At 51.5% G+C, this 13,197-nt stretch overlaps 1 protein-coding gene across 8 annotated transcripts in view; it reads left to right on the top strand.

The window, feature by feature from the left end:
• The window catches only part of SCNN1A (sodium channel epithelial 1 subunit alpha), a 23,025-nt gene extending 9,828 nt beyond the window's left edge, over window positions 1-13,197 (top strand). For 3 of the 8 annotated variants that reach the window (XM_070269798.1, XM_023643018.2, XM_023643015.2), the window contains exons 3-14: window positions 2,452-2,716; window positions 3,545-3,738; window positions 6,395-6,498; window positions 6,854-7,017; window positions 7,456-7,554; window positions 7,757-7,874; window positions 8,986-9,024; window positions 10,709-10,787; window positions 10,918-10,975; window positions 11,133-11,188; window positions 11,343-11,418; window positions 11,775-12,249. In XM_070269798.1, coding sequence (XP_070125899.1) covers window positions 2,452-2,716; window positions 3,545-3,738; window positions 6,395-6,498; window positions 6,854-7,017; window positions 7,456-7,554; window positions 7,757-7,874; window positions 8,986-9,024; window positions 10,709-10,787; window positions 10,918-10,975; window positions 11,133-11,188; window positions 11,343-11,418; window positions 11,775-12,155 — 1,633 coding nt within the window. In that variant the 3' untranslated portion in view covers window positions 12,156-12,249. Of the gene's footprint in view, window positions 1-2,451; window positions 2,717-3,544; window positions 3,739-6,394; window positions 6,499-6,853; window positions 7,018-7,455; window positions 7,555-7,756; window positions 7,875-8,985; window positions 9,025-10,708; window positions 10,788-10,917; window positions 10,976-11,132; window positions 11,189-11,342; window positions 11,419-11,774 lie in introns of all 8 variants that reach the window. The other 5 variants (XM_070269796.1, XM_023643017.2, XM_070269800.1 and 2 more) reach the window with 3 other exon arrangements.

The following is a 13,197-nucleotide window of genomic DNA, read 5'->3' as shown; positions in this document are numbered from 1 at the left end:
GGAGAAGGGCTGTGAGGGTGTGGCCTGGACAGCGGTTAATGTAGCTGCACATTAGGACCCCCTGGGGCTCTTGCAAAAACAACCTTGTTTGGGCCCCACTCCAGACCTGCTAAACCTGAATCTCTTGAGGAGGGCCCTGCACTGGTATTTGACTTTTTCTTTAATTGAGGTGTAATTTACGTCCACTAAAATGCACAAATCTCAGGTACTCATTGAGGTTTGATAATTGAGATACCAAACATTTCCATGACCTGGTATCCCTCTGTAGTCAACTCATCTCCCTCTCCTACTCTCACTTTCTGACTTCTGTCACCATCAATTAGTTTTATCTGTGCTTAGACTTCGCATAAATGGACTCATACACTATGAGTCCCTTTTTATTGCTGAGTGGTATTGATGGGCATTTGGGTTGTTTCCAGCTTTTTTGGCTATTATGAATAAACCTGCTATGAACATTCATGTACAAGTCTTTATGTTTTCATTGATCTTGGGTAAATAGCTAGGAGTGGAATTGGGAAAAGATCCAGAAGTCAAGTTGCTGGGTCCCGAGGTAGATGTACATTAACTTTATAAGAAATTACCAAATGATCCTTCCAATCCGTTATGCCATTTTCGGCTCTCTCCAGCAGCAGTTCCAGATGCTCCCCCTTCTCACCAACATTTGATGTTGTTGGTCTTTTAGTTTTAGCCTAATGGATGTTAAATAGTACCTCATCATGGTTTAGCTTTGCATTTTTCAGAGGACTAATTATGTTGAGCACCTTTTCATGTGTTTGGTGACCATTTGTATATTTTTTTGGTTCCTTTTAAAAACAACTTTTCTTTTTATTGTTGATTTGTAAGAGGTTTTTCTATTTCAGGATTTCTTCCTGAGATATTTCTTATTCCAAGAAATTTTGCCTACCCCAAAGTCATGAAGCTATCTTTTACGTTTTCTTCTAAAGTATTTATGGTTCTGAATTTTATGTTTAGATCTATCATCCATCTTGACTTGATTTTTGTGTATGGACTAAGGCAGAGGTTGAGGTTCATTTCTTTTTTTTTTCCGTACAGTATCCAGTGCTTCCAGCACCATCTGTTAAAAAAAATTATTTTCCGCATTGAATTGAATTGGTGCTTTGGTCAAAAATCAGTTGACCATGTATGTGTGAGTTGAGTTCTGGGCTCTCTTCTGTTCCATTGACCTATCGTCTATCCTGACAGGAGCACTACACTGTTTTGATCACTGTGGCTTTACAGTAAGTCTTAAAGTCACATAGAGTAAGCATTCCAACTTTGCTTTTCTTTTCCAAAATTGTTTTGGCCATTCTAGATTCTTTGCATTTCCATATCATCTTAGAATCAACCTGTCAATTTCTTAAAAAGTGTTTGCTGAAATTTTGATAGGGAAGTGTTTAATCCAAAGATTAAATTGGGAAACATCTTAACTATATTGAGTTTCTGATCCATGAACTTATGTAACTCTCCTTTTATTTTGGTCTTTGATTTGTTTCAGCAGGATTTTCAGTGTAGCTGTCTTGCATATCTTTCCTTAGATTTATTCCTAGTATTCGATGTTGTTTATGCGATTTAATATGGTGTTTCCTGATTTCCTTTTCCAATTTGTATGCGAGTCTGTAGAAATACAATTAATTTTTGTATATTGCTTTTGTGTCCTGCAACCTTGCTTAATTTATTGATTAGTTCTAGGTGTTTGTTTTGTTTTGGTAGATTCTATCCCTAAGGCCCTCCTCTACTCTCAGACTTCATGATGGAGACAGTAACAGGCCCTGTATTGAGAAGAAGGAATGTGACGATTTATACCGGGGAGTGTATACCTTATGGTGTTCACCTTATGGTGTTCGGGGCCCCACCCGAAACTCATTAAAACTGAATCTTTGGTGGGAGGACCGGTGGGGGAAGGGAGTGTGCCGCATCGGTATTTTTCAAGTTCCTTGGGAGATTCTAGAAGTGCAGTCGAGAACCCCTGATTTAGAAGGTGCCGGGTGGCAGACGGGCCCAAAGGCCACCCTTGCCTGAGGGGATCGGCTCAGTCCTCTGAGGGGATGACCTGCCCAGTTCGAGGCCACCCTCCTCTCCTACCTTGGGAAAGGGCAGACAAGTTCCGGGTTCCCTCCTGAGCCAGGGCGAGTGGGAGGAGAGCGCCTCACAGACAGGCGCCTCCTGCCTCTCCCTTACATAAACAGGCGGCAATAAATGCTGTCCCTGCCGGGGCTCACTGTCGCCTCCACTTCCCCCGCGGGCACACCTGTCCACCCCTCGTCCCCCCCCACTCCCGCCCCCGCCCCCTCAGGTACCAGATAGCCCGGGAGACACCAGAGCTATTCCCCGCAGGCTTCTCCGGGATGAGCCGATCTCCCAGGTTACAGAGGGGGACACTGAGGCCCAGAGGGGCCAGGGATTCGAGCGGGGGCCCCCCCAGTCCGAGCCTTTTCCCATCGCCCCTCCCAGGTACGCGAAAATTAAAGAGGAGCTGGAGGAGCTGGACCGCATCACAGAGCAGACGCTCTACGATCTGTACAAATACAACTTTTCCAACACCCTCGTGGCCCATCCCCGCGGCCGTCGCGACCTCGGGGAGACCCTGCCGCACCCCCTGCAGCGCCTGCCGGGCCCGGCCCCGCCCCACGAGGCCCGCAGAGCCCGCATGGCTTCCAGCGTGCGGGACAACAATCCCCAAGTGAACAGGAAGGACTGGAAGATCGGCTTCCAACTGGTAAGGCCCCGCCCCGGCCCGCGGGCGCAGCCCCGCCCGCCCCGGTCCTCGGGGCCCACCCACTCCCGGGACTCCGCTCCCTTTCCGGGCCCGCCTCGGCCGCCTAGTGATTGGGTGCGCGGCCTCGTCGGCTGGCTGGCTAAATAAATAAATGAATTTTGAAAATTAAAATTAAATAACATCTCTCTGTGCGCCAGCTTGTGGGGTCCCCTGGCTGGGCGCCTCCGTGGGAGCGTTTAAGCGGCGGGAAGTCATGGAAGTGTCGTGGAAATGCACCTTTCTAAACTCCAGTCTCCACTGGTGGGACTCAGTTGGGATCCCCCGATGTGATGGGGAACCGGGGCCCTGCCGGCCTAAGACAGAGAATAAAGAGACAGTAAAAAGGGGGACTTAAAAAAATTGTTTTAATAAAAAATAAAAGGGAGATAAGCAGAGGGAAGAAGAAAGAGAAGTCGTCTTTAGCGAGAGTGGGCCACACTACCGGGAGACTGGAGTTCTGGTCCTAGCACTGTTGCTGGGAAGAACCTCGATCCCTCAGTCTTCCCGTCGTCGGTGAAAAGGGGAGAAGAATCCTTGCTCCACCTTCCTGCGGAGGCTGTGAAATGCAGTGCAATGCGTGCACCTCCCTCCTGGCCTCCCCTCCCTTAACCCCATGCTCTCCTGGTCCGCTGGGGGCTTCTCCTCGCTGCCTTCAGTTCTAACCCATCCCGGCCCCCCACGCCTGTCCATCATCCTCAGGACCCCAGACCACTCATTCCTTGACCTTGACCCCACCCTGCTGCCTGTCCCTTGCTGCTGGCCCTCTGACACTCTAGTTTCTGTATCCAGTGCAACCAGAACAAATCGGACTGCTTCTACCAGACATACTCGTCAGGGGTGGATGCGGTGCGGGAGTGGTACCGCTTCCACTATATCAACATTCTGTCGCGACTGCCGGTGGACGCCTCTGTGTCCCTAGAGAAGGACCAACTGGACAACTTCATCTTCGCCTGCCGCTTCAATCAGGTCTCCTGCAACCAGGCGTGAGTCCATCCTGCCTGGCTGTGTGCTCCCCACGGGTCTCCTGACCTGGGCTGGCCTGAGGCCCAGTGTGGGTGACACCCAGGAAGTCCTTGTGGACTAAATAAGTGCCCATGGGGAGGAGGGGGCAGCATTGACCTCAGGTGCAAACCTCCGCCCCAGGAATCCCGCTTCCGGAGTGCTGCTGCTCCCTGGGGGCTGGGTCGGAGTGAGGCAGCTTCATGGAGTGAGGCAGCTTCATACGATGCTCTGGGAAGGCTGGGGCCTGAGGTCTGGCTTTGAGAAACCGAGGGCTAGAAGTATGATTTTCTGTCTTTCAAAGGCCTCTTTCTCACCACCATCAAACTCAAAAGTGCCTGGAAGACCATCTGGTCCCCTACTCCACTTTCTCAGATGAGGCGGGCCCTGGTGGTATGGTGGAAATAGGACAGATGGAGTGAGATAGTAAACCTGAGTTCCTGCTCTGGCTCTATGACTTCCTGGCCAGGTGACCCTGGGCATCTCACATCACTCTAGGGACTGTTTATAAAATGGAGAAAAAATGAGATTCATGGGCTGGCCCAGTGGCATAGTGGTTAAGTTCGCATGTTCCACTTTGGCGGCCTGGAGTCAAGGGTTCAGATCCCGGGCACTGGGCACAGACCTACACACCACTCATCAGGCCATACTGTGGCAGCATCCCACATACAAAATAGAGGAAGACTGGCACAGATGTTAGCTCAGGGACAATCTTCCTTAGCCAAAAAAAAAAAAAAAAAAAAAAAAGAGAGAGAGAGATTCATTCAATGCTTATTCAATAAATATTTGACTGTCTGGGCTTTGTGCCAGTCACTGTTCTAGGCATGTAGGATAACTCAAAGAGGAAAATATATGTAATCCTTGTCCTTTTGGCACTTTTCCTCTAGTGATGAAGATGATAACACCCATCTCCAAGTATGAGATAGCAAATGGGAGGGTGCTTTGTAAACCACAATGAATGATGGATCTCGTGCCCTCAAACAGTGACTTGCCCTCTGCCACCAGGCCAGCCCAGCTAAGGATTCTTCCGACTCTGCCTCACTGCCTGCCAGGCATTCTTTCTGTCACGACTCCTGTTGTAATGACCTTGCAAAGAGGTCGCGGCAGCTTACAGCTCTCTGAGGGCTGGGAGAGGCAAGGAGTGAGGGAGGTCCCCTTCTGTAGCCTCTGGCCCCTCCTCCCCCTCCTTCCTCTCCCTACTGCTTCTCGGTTTTCAGGTGCCATCTGCCTGCCTCTGCCTGGCTGGGGTAGGGTGCTGAGGCAACATCTCCCTCCCATGTCACTGCAGAATGGTGTTAGGGCCAGGTGTCACCTGCTTCCCCCTACCCCTCACCTGGCACTCACGCTTTGCCTAGCACACAGTTTGGTTCCTGTCTCCAGTCTTCATGTTTCTTTGAGGACAGCTGCTACCAGGTGGCAAGCGAGATGGTGCCTGCACCTGAGCCTGGGTCAGCCCACATCTGCCACTGAGTCTAACTGTCACTTCCCACCAGTCCTCTCACTTGGCCTGTCCCTTGCTCCTACCTCCCCATCAATGGAAAGTCCATCAGCTCAGTCTTGCAGCTTGGGTCACTTTCTTAGCTCAGAGCCTCATCATTTGTCACCTGGGTTACTCTAACCTGCCACCACCATTTGTCTTTTTGTCTCTAAATTCTCCCCTCATTCTGCAGCCACAGGAAGCTTTATACTTCACTGTTCTTACTTCATTGCCCTGCACTTAACTGTTCCAGTTGGTCCTGTTTTAGTATATTCACAGAATTGTGCAACTATTACCCCTATCTAATTTTAGAACTTGTTCCTCACCCCCAAAAGAAGTCCTGGATCCATTACCAGTCACTCCATAAGTCCCTCCCCTCCTAGCATTTCCCAGAATGTGCACCAGTATTTCACACCCTGTGCCTTTGCTTTTGAGGCCAATGGAGTATTCCAGATCATCTAGTTCCAGTGTCCTCATTTTACAGCTGAAGAGAATAAGCTCAGAAAAAATGACTTGCTCAAGGCCGTACAACCAGAAGCCCATTCATTCCTGCCCTGGGATCTGATCTTCTTCCCCTCAGCTCCATGTTCACACTGGTCTCACTCTCCCCTCTACTCTGTTCCCTTCCGTTTCTCCATTTCATTCACTCAATGAATATTTGTTAGCTATCTCCTGTATGCCAAGAACTGTGCAGTTAGCTCAGAGATGATACAGAGATGGATGCGATGTGGCTCTTGTCCTCAAGGAGATCACAATCCAAAGGGGGAACTAAGATTTAGACATGTAAGAAGCTAGGGACACTGTAAGAGTCTTTGCAATGCAACATAGTGACACAAGAGCGGTCACAAGGCCAGTGAGGTCAGGTGGCCTGGTGGGAGGATCCTGGGCTAGAAGGTAGATGACCTGGGCTTGAGTCCCAAGTTCATTATCACTTTGTGACCTTGGGCAGCTACTTGACTTTTCTGAGCCCCAGCTTCCTCTTCTGTGATGTGGGGATGATGCCCTCACAGGCTGTTGGTTGGAGTGACTGAAGGAGTGTGGGTAAAGCGCCCAGTGCTGTGTCAGCACATAGTAGGTGATCAGGAAACAAAGGGCACTGAAAGTCCCACTCTCCCTGACCCCTACACTTTGCTCTCTGACCCTGCTCTCTCTCTCCTGGATAGGAATTACTCCCACTTCCACCACCCGATGTATGGGAACTGCTACACTTTCAATGACAAGAACAACTCCAACCTCTGGATGTCTTCCATGCCTGGGATCAACAATGGTGGGCAGCTCCCCGTTCCCTTAGTCCTCCACCTTCTCACAGCCTTGCCACCCACATTTACCCACCCGGAGCTCACATCCTAGAGATGCTGTGCACTCTGGGCCTCACCACAACATGCCTATCTCTATCCTGGAAGGAATCCTCTTTGTTCTTTCTCCCCTATGGGCACCACACAATCCATTCCAGGTGTGAGAGGAATCCTGTCCCAGTCCTTCCTACCTGCCCCCGAATCCAGCTCACCCGTAGGTCTTCCAGGTCTTGCTCTCCTTGGAGCATTAGAGACTAGGCAGGGTGGGAGGGAGGTTTCTATCCCCTGACGCTTCTCTAAGGCATTCCCCCCACTCTGCTTCCCCAGGTTTGTCCCTGACGCTGCGCACAGAGCAGAATGACTTCATCCCGCTGCTGTCCACGGTGACTGGGGCCAGGGTAATGGTGCACGGGCAGGATGAGCCTGCCTTTATGGATGATGGCGGCTTTAACTTGCGGCCTGGTGTGGAGACCTCCATCAGCATGAGGAAGGCAAGGATGGCCCCACATTGCAGAGGGGCAGCGAGAGGACATGGGAGGTGGACTTGACAGCCAGAAGACTGTGGAGGGAAATCATGCAGGCTGAGCCTTGAGCACGTGGAGGACTTCAGGAGCAGAAGTCAGGGGTGAGGGTGCTGCAAAGTGGGCCTCGGGAAGTAGGGACCTGAGGAGTGGATCTTGGGTGAGAGTGCTGAGAAGGGGTTCAAGACATGCTTAGGAGTCTGGGATGCTCTGGGCCCAGTGTTCTTAAAAGTAGCACTGGGATGGGTGTTGGGGGCCACAAGGGGCATGTTTTGAGATGGTGAGGCAGACAGGAGAGGCTGGCAGGGTAGGAGGTACAAGCTGGGACTGAGGGAAGACAGAGAATTCAGGAAGAGTCCTGGGCCACTTGCTCTGACCTCTGACTTCTTGGTGTGTGTGGGTTCACAGGAAACCCTGGACAGACTTGGGGGTACCTATGGTGACTGCACCAAGAATGGCAGCGACATCCCCGTCCAGAACCTTTACGGGTCCAAATATACACAGCAGGTGAGGCCAGCCTGTTTCTATGGCAAACATCTCCCAGGCTTACACTGTTGGTCCAGGTTGGAGGGTGTGTGTGTCGGGGGCGACCAGTGGAAAGAGGGATGGAGGCAGAGAATTGTTTGTCCTTCCCTTCCCTGCCTCTTCTGGGCTGTGTTGGGGGAGGGCAGGCCTGAACCCCCCTCCTCTTCACCCTCCTCTCCTCCAGGTGTGCATTTACTCCTGCTTCCAGGAGAACATGATCAAGGAGTGTGGCTGTGCCTACCTCTTCTATCCGCCACTCCCGGGTGTGGACTTCTGTGACTACAGGAAGCATAATTCCTGGGGTGAGACTCCAGGGAGCCCCTGGCCTGCCCCATCTGACCCCAGGACTTTCCCGGAGCCCTCCCCTCTCAGCGCCCAGGCCTGCCGTCTGTGGGGCGGCTTCCGGCTCCCGCTGGCCTTGACTAATTCTCCCGCTCTCTTGTTCTCCACTCCTTTAGGCTCGCCTCTCTCAGTTTCCTCTCACTCTCTGTCCCTCTCTTCTGTCTCTGTTCCTCCCTCACAGTTTCTGTCTCTCTCTGTTTTGGCTTCTGTGTGTTTAGAAAGGAATGGCCTCATTTAAAAATAACTTCGGCATAAGGAAGGAAGAGCACATGGGGAAAACCTCCCTCGTTCCGCACTCTGCCTGCTGAGGTTTCAGTGCACGCTCTGCCTCAGCCTCCCTGGGGGCTCAGCCGGCCCGCCGAGGCCCAGGACAACTCACTGGGTGCAGGAGGAAGACACATGAAGTCCTCTGTATCTGTCTCATTTCCTAACAGCTTCCATTTTATGTATGTTTTATAATTACATAAGGTATCAATTCGTTAGTAGCAGGTATGTAATTTATAAACCAAATATATACATTAGAGTTGTTTAAGAATTTTTTACCTACAGGAGAGCACAATTAAAAAAGTTTGGAGAGCACTGGACTCTCCTTATCCTGGTCTGGGAGTGACAAATCCCTTTTTCTTACCGCTCGGCTGAGTCATTCAGCAGGGAAGCCGGGTGCTAGGAGGCTGAGAGAGAAAGTCCCAAACAAGAAACTGTAGAGAATGATGGGCTGGCGTTCCTGGTGCGCATGCTCTGATCTGGCCCCCAGGCCCCCAGGCCCCTCCCCGGCAGAATCTCCCAGAGGAGGTGGGCACTGGCCACTGCTGGGGGAGATAGCCTTCACACCTCTCAGGGTGTGACATGGGAGCGGCACTGCAGACCCTGGAGTTTGGGGTCTGCCCCGTCTGGGCTCTGTCTGTGCTCTTTCTGCCTCCTTTCTTCCCGAGTCTGCTCCTCACAGCTCTCTCCTGCCTGTACTTTGCCATCAGGCCCTCCTGGTTCCTGTCTCTCTGACCTTAGAAGATCAGAGTGCATCAGAGCTGGAGGGAAACTCAGGCCCTGTGGCCTCCCCTTCTCCTTTCTCAGATGAGCAAGCTGAGGACGTGACGTCCCAGGACGTGCTGAGTGAGCCAGGACGCCCTGCCCGCTGCTTCCCCTGCTACCAGACAATGATTGCTAAGTGGTTCTGAGTTTGAAGATTGGAGGGAGAAAAATAACAATGCTGATTGCTGAGGAGCTGTGAGGATGAGGGGGAGGAATTAAGGCGAAAAACAGTCTGTGGCGTTTCCTTGAGGACTGCCTCCTCTCCAGAGAAAAGCGTCCAGCTGCTTCCCATTTTCCTAATTAAGACCCTGAGCCCTGGTAGACAGAGGAATTTGGCTCAGAAACAAAGAAGCACTTTGGATTGGGTGACTAAAAGTAGCAAGAATGAGAAAATAATCTTACTGAGAACTTGGGAAATAGGGGAGAGGGGATCCAGAGACCCAGTCTTTTTTTGTAACTGCTTTGTTGAGATAATTCATATTCCATATAATTCACCTTTTTAACGTGTGCAGTTCAATTTCAGTACAGTTTTAGTTTTTAGTATAGTCACAGAGTTGTGCAACCATTGCCACAATCAATTTTAGGATATTTTCGTCACTTTCAAACAGAAATTTTCTACCCATTAGCACTCTGTTCCCTGTGCCCACAGGCCCTGTCCCTTCTCCTTCCCCCTAACTGCCCCTGGCAACCACTAATCTACTTTCTGTCTTTTTTTTTTAAGTATACTTTTTGGTGAGGAAGATTGGCCCTGAGCTAACATCTGTTGCCAATCTTCCTCTTTTTTTCTTCTCCTCGAAGTCCCAGCACATAGAAGAAGAATACTTCTTCTATGTGGGGCGCTGCCTCAGTGTGGCCTGATGAGCAGTGTGTAGGTCACACCCAGGATCTGAACCAGAGAACCCCAGGCTGCCACATTGAAGCGTGTGAACTTAACCACTCGGCCACCAGGCCGGCCCCTACTTTCTGTCTTTATAGCTTTGCCTATTCTGGACGTTTCATGTGAATGGAATCATACAGTGTGTGGTCCTTTGTGACTGGCTTCTTTTGCTTAGCATAATAACGTCTAGGTCCATCCACCTTACAGCATGTGTTAGTACTTCACTCCTTTTTATGACTGACTAGTATACCATTGTATGGATATACCACATTTTGTTTATTCATTTATAGTTGATGGACATTTGGGTTGTTTCTACTTTTTCGCTATTGTGAATAGTGCTGCTAGCAACATTTATGTGAACATATATTTTCAATTCTCTTGGGTATACACCTAGGAGTGGAATTGCTGGGTCATATGGTAACTTGATGTTTAGCCTTTTGAGGAACTTCTGGACTGTTTTCCAAAGTGGCTGCACCATTTTACATTCCCAGCAACAATGTGTGAGGCTTCCACTTTCTCCACATCCTCATCAACACTTGTTATTGTCTTTTTTTATTATAGCCATCCTGGTGGGTGTGAAGTGGTGTCTCATTGTGGTTTAATCTCATTATTCGTATGCAACAATTGTTCCCATTTTTCTTTTTGACTTTTAAGTTTTTGTCCATATTGTACACATCCTTACATAGGTGTATCCTGTTGTGTTTTTTTCCCCCCCAACTTAGCTTAATTTCTTAAACATTTCTTGGTGCTGCCACTCAGGATGCATCTCTGTAATGCTGCTTAGTGCTCTTGTGAAGTGGGTGCCCAGGGATCTTGGGAGAGCTCTTGGGTGTGGGGTGGAGAAGGTGGCAGTGCCCGAGGAGAACGGGCGCCTCTCTGCACCCACAGGCTACTGTTACTATAAGCTCCAGGATGCCTTCGCCTCCAACCGCCTGGGCTGTTTCACCAAGTGCCGGAAGCCATGCAGGTGAGCGTCCCCTTCCCCTGGGGTGCAGGTTGGGCACCCGGCTGCTTGACCTGTAGAATCTGGGGTACTCAGCTAAGCCTTTGAGTGGAAGAGCCCCACCCTGTCACTGAGCATCTTTCTCCATTCCCAGTGTGACCAGCTACCAGCTCTCTGCCGGTTACTCACGATGGCCCTCAGTGACATCCCAGGTAAAGTGGCGTGGGGGGCTGGGGGGGGGGGGCGTGTGTGTGTGTGTGTAATGCCGTGATCTTCTCTGCTGTGTATGGGTGTGTTTGACTCCACTCCCAACCCTGTAAGCCTGAAGACTATCGGGGTGACCCCATTGATACCCCCGTTCTTTCCCAGGACTGGGTCTTCCAGATGCTATCCCTACAGAACAATTACACCATCAATAACAAAAGGTCAGTCCTATCCTGGTCCTGGCCCAGGGAAAGGAATTCTTGGGAGGGAAAAGGAATTGGGAAGTGGAATTACTACAGTTGGAGGAAGGTGCATGCCAGGGTCCGAGAAGTTAATCTTCCGCCATTTCTTCCCACCCCCTCCCCTACTCCAAAGAAATGGGGTCGCCAAACTCAACATCTTCTTCGAGGAGCTGAACTACAAAACCAATTCTGAGTCTCCCTCTGTCACGGTACGTCCTGCCACACTGAGGCTGTGGTCCTCTTGGGGGTCTTAGCGGGGTGGCTGTCAGGGAAAACAAGAGTTGCCTCTCTGGGCCTCGAAGGTAGGGGACCAGGGCAAGGAGAGAGGTCAAGGGTGAGGTTGGAGGGTTAAGAAGGGGGGCTCAGCTAGGGGGTGATGTGTCTGAGGGTGGTGGGAGGGAAAGGTGTGCCAGATGGGTATGCCTTGGCCAGAAAGTGTTCAGGGGGCCACCGAGAGGCTGAGAGGGGTGGGTGAGGGCCTCAGGTAAGGAGGAATGGGGCTCCTCTGCTGAAGCCCACCCAGGGCCCTCAGTCCCAGTGGTCAGTGTGCCTCTCTCCCTCACAGATGGTCACCCTCCTGTCCAACCTGGGCAGCCAGTGGAGCCTGTGGTTTGGCTCCTCGGTGCTGTCGGTGGTAGAGATGGCTGAGCTCATCTTTGACCTCCTGGTCATCACATTCCTCATGCTGCTCCGGAGGATCCGAAGCCGATACTGGTCTCCTGGCCGAGGGCGCAGGGGTGCCCGGGAGGTGGCCTCCACTCCAGCGTCCTCCCTCCCTGCCCATTTCTGCCCCAACCCCGCGTCCCCCTCCTCCTCCCCACCAGGCCCTGCTGCCTCCCCGGCCCTGACAGCCCCTCCACCTGCCTATGCCACCCTGGGCCCCTGCCCATCTCTTGCCAGCTCGGCGGGGGCCAGCTCTTCTGCCTGTACTCCAGGGGAGCCCTGAAGAGAAGGAGAATGTCCCCCAAAAGGCAGGCACTTCCCCTGATGGGAGGGGACCAGCCTTGGCAAGATTAAAGAATTTTGGGATTCCTCTTGGAGCTGCCCAGCTGCCTTTAATGTGGGGGAGGGAAGCAGGATGGATGAGGGGCGATAGAAGTTGCCTGGAGAATAGGGGCCAAGGCAGCTGCCCAGAACTCCCTGGCTCCTGCCCTGTAGCCCCTGGTCCTGCCTCTAGAACCCTCTGCTTTCCCTTCCCAAGTGCAGACAAGTCTCCTTTTCCCTTGGAGCGGTCAAGCCAAACTTGGAGCTTTGACAAGGAACTTTCCTAGGAAACAACAGCCGACCAGAACAAAACAAACAAGGGCACGCAAAGGCATGCACGGGTCTCCTACCCAGAGACGACTGAAGCCAGCCCCACGCTGGCCTGGCCACACTGCTTTCCAGGGACACAGACGTGTGCTCCTCTTCTTGAACTTGGGTGGGGAACCCCACCCAAAAGCCCCCTTGGTTAGTTCTTGGGCAGTTCCCCTTCCCTGACTCCCCAGGGCAGGGGCTGGAGCAGACCAATATATTAAGAAGGCTTGGCCATTCCTACTTGGCCCCAGGACTTTTCCAGCCTCATCTACCCGGTGCCCCCCAGAGCCACACCCCAGCACCTGTGCCCTGTGTTCTTGATTCCTCTGCATATTTGCTCAAGTTATTTCCTCAGCCTGGAAGCTTCCCCCACCATCTGCTGGAGAACTCCTATGCATCCCTTAGAACCCTGCTCAGACACCACCACTATGGAGGCTTCTGCCCCATCTTGTCTTCCCTGGAACTGATCACTCCCCTCTCCTCTGGACTCCCATAGCACACCATAACATCTGTTGGAGTGCTGATGTTGCATTACACTTTCTTGTTCATTTGTGTCTGCCTCCCCAGCTAGAGTGCGAGCTCTTTGTGGTCAGGGACTGAGTCTTGTTCATTTATGTATCCTCAGGGTCTAGCCCAGTGTCCTGCTTGGAGCAAGTAGGCAGGTCATCAATAAATGTTTGTTGCATAAAGAA

The sequence above is a fragment of the Equus caballus genome, chromosome 6 (assembly GCF_041296265.1).
Source record: "Equus caballus isolate H_3958 breed thoroughbred chromosome 6, TB-T2T, whole genome shotgun sequence".
Lineage (NCBI taxonomy): Eukaryota > Metazoa > Chordata > Mammalia > Perissodactyla > Equidae > Equus > Equus caballus.
The sequence above is the reverse complement of the archived record's forward strand: the minus strand, read 5'-3'. Positions and strand labels throughout refer to the sequence as shown.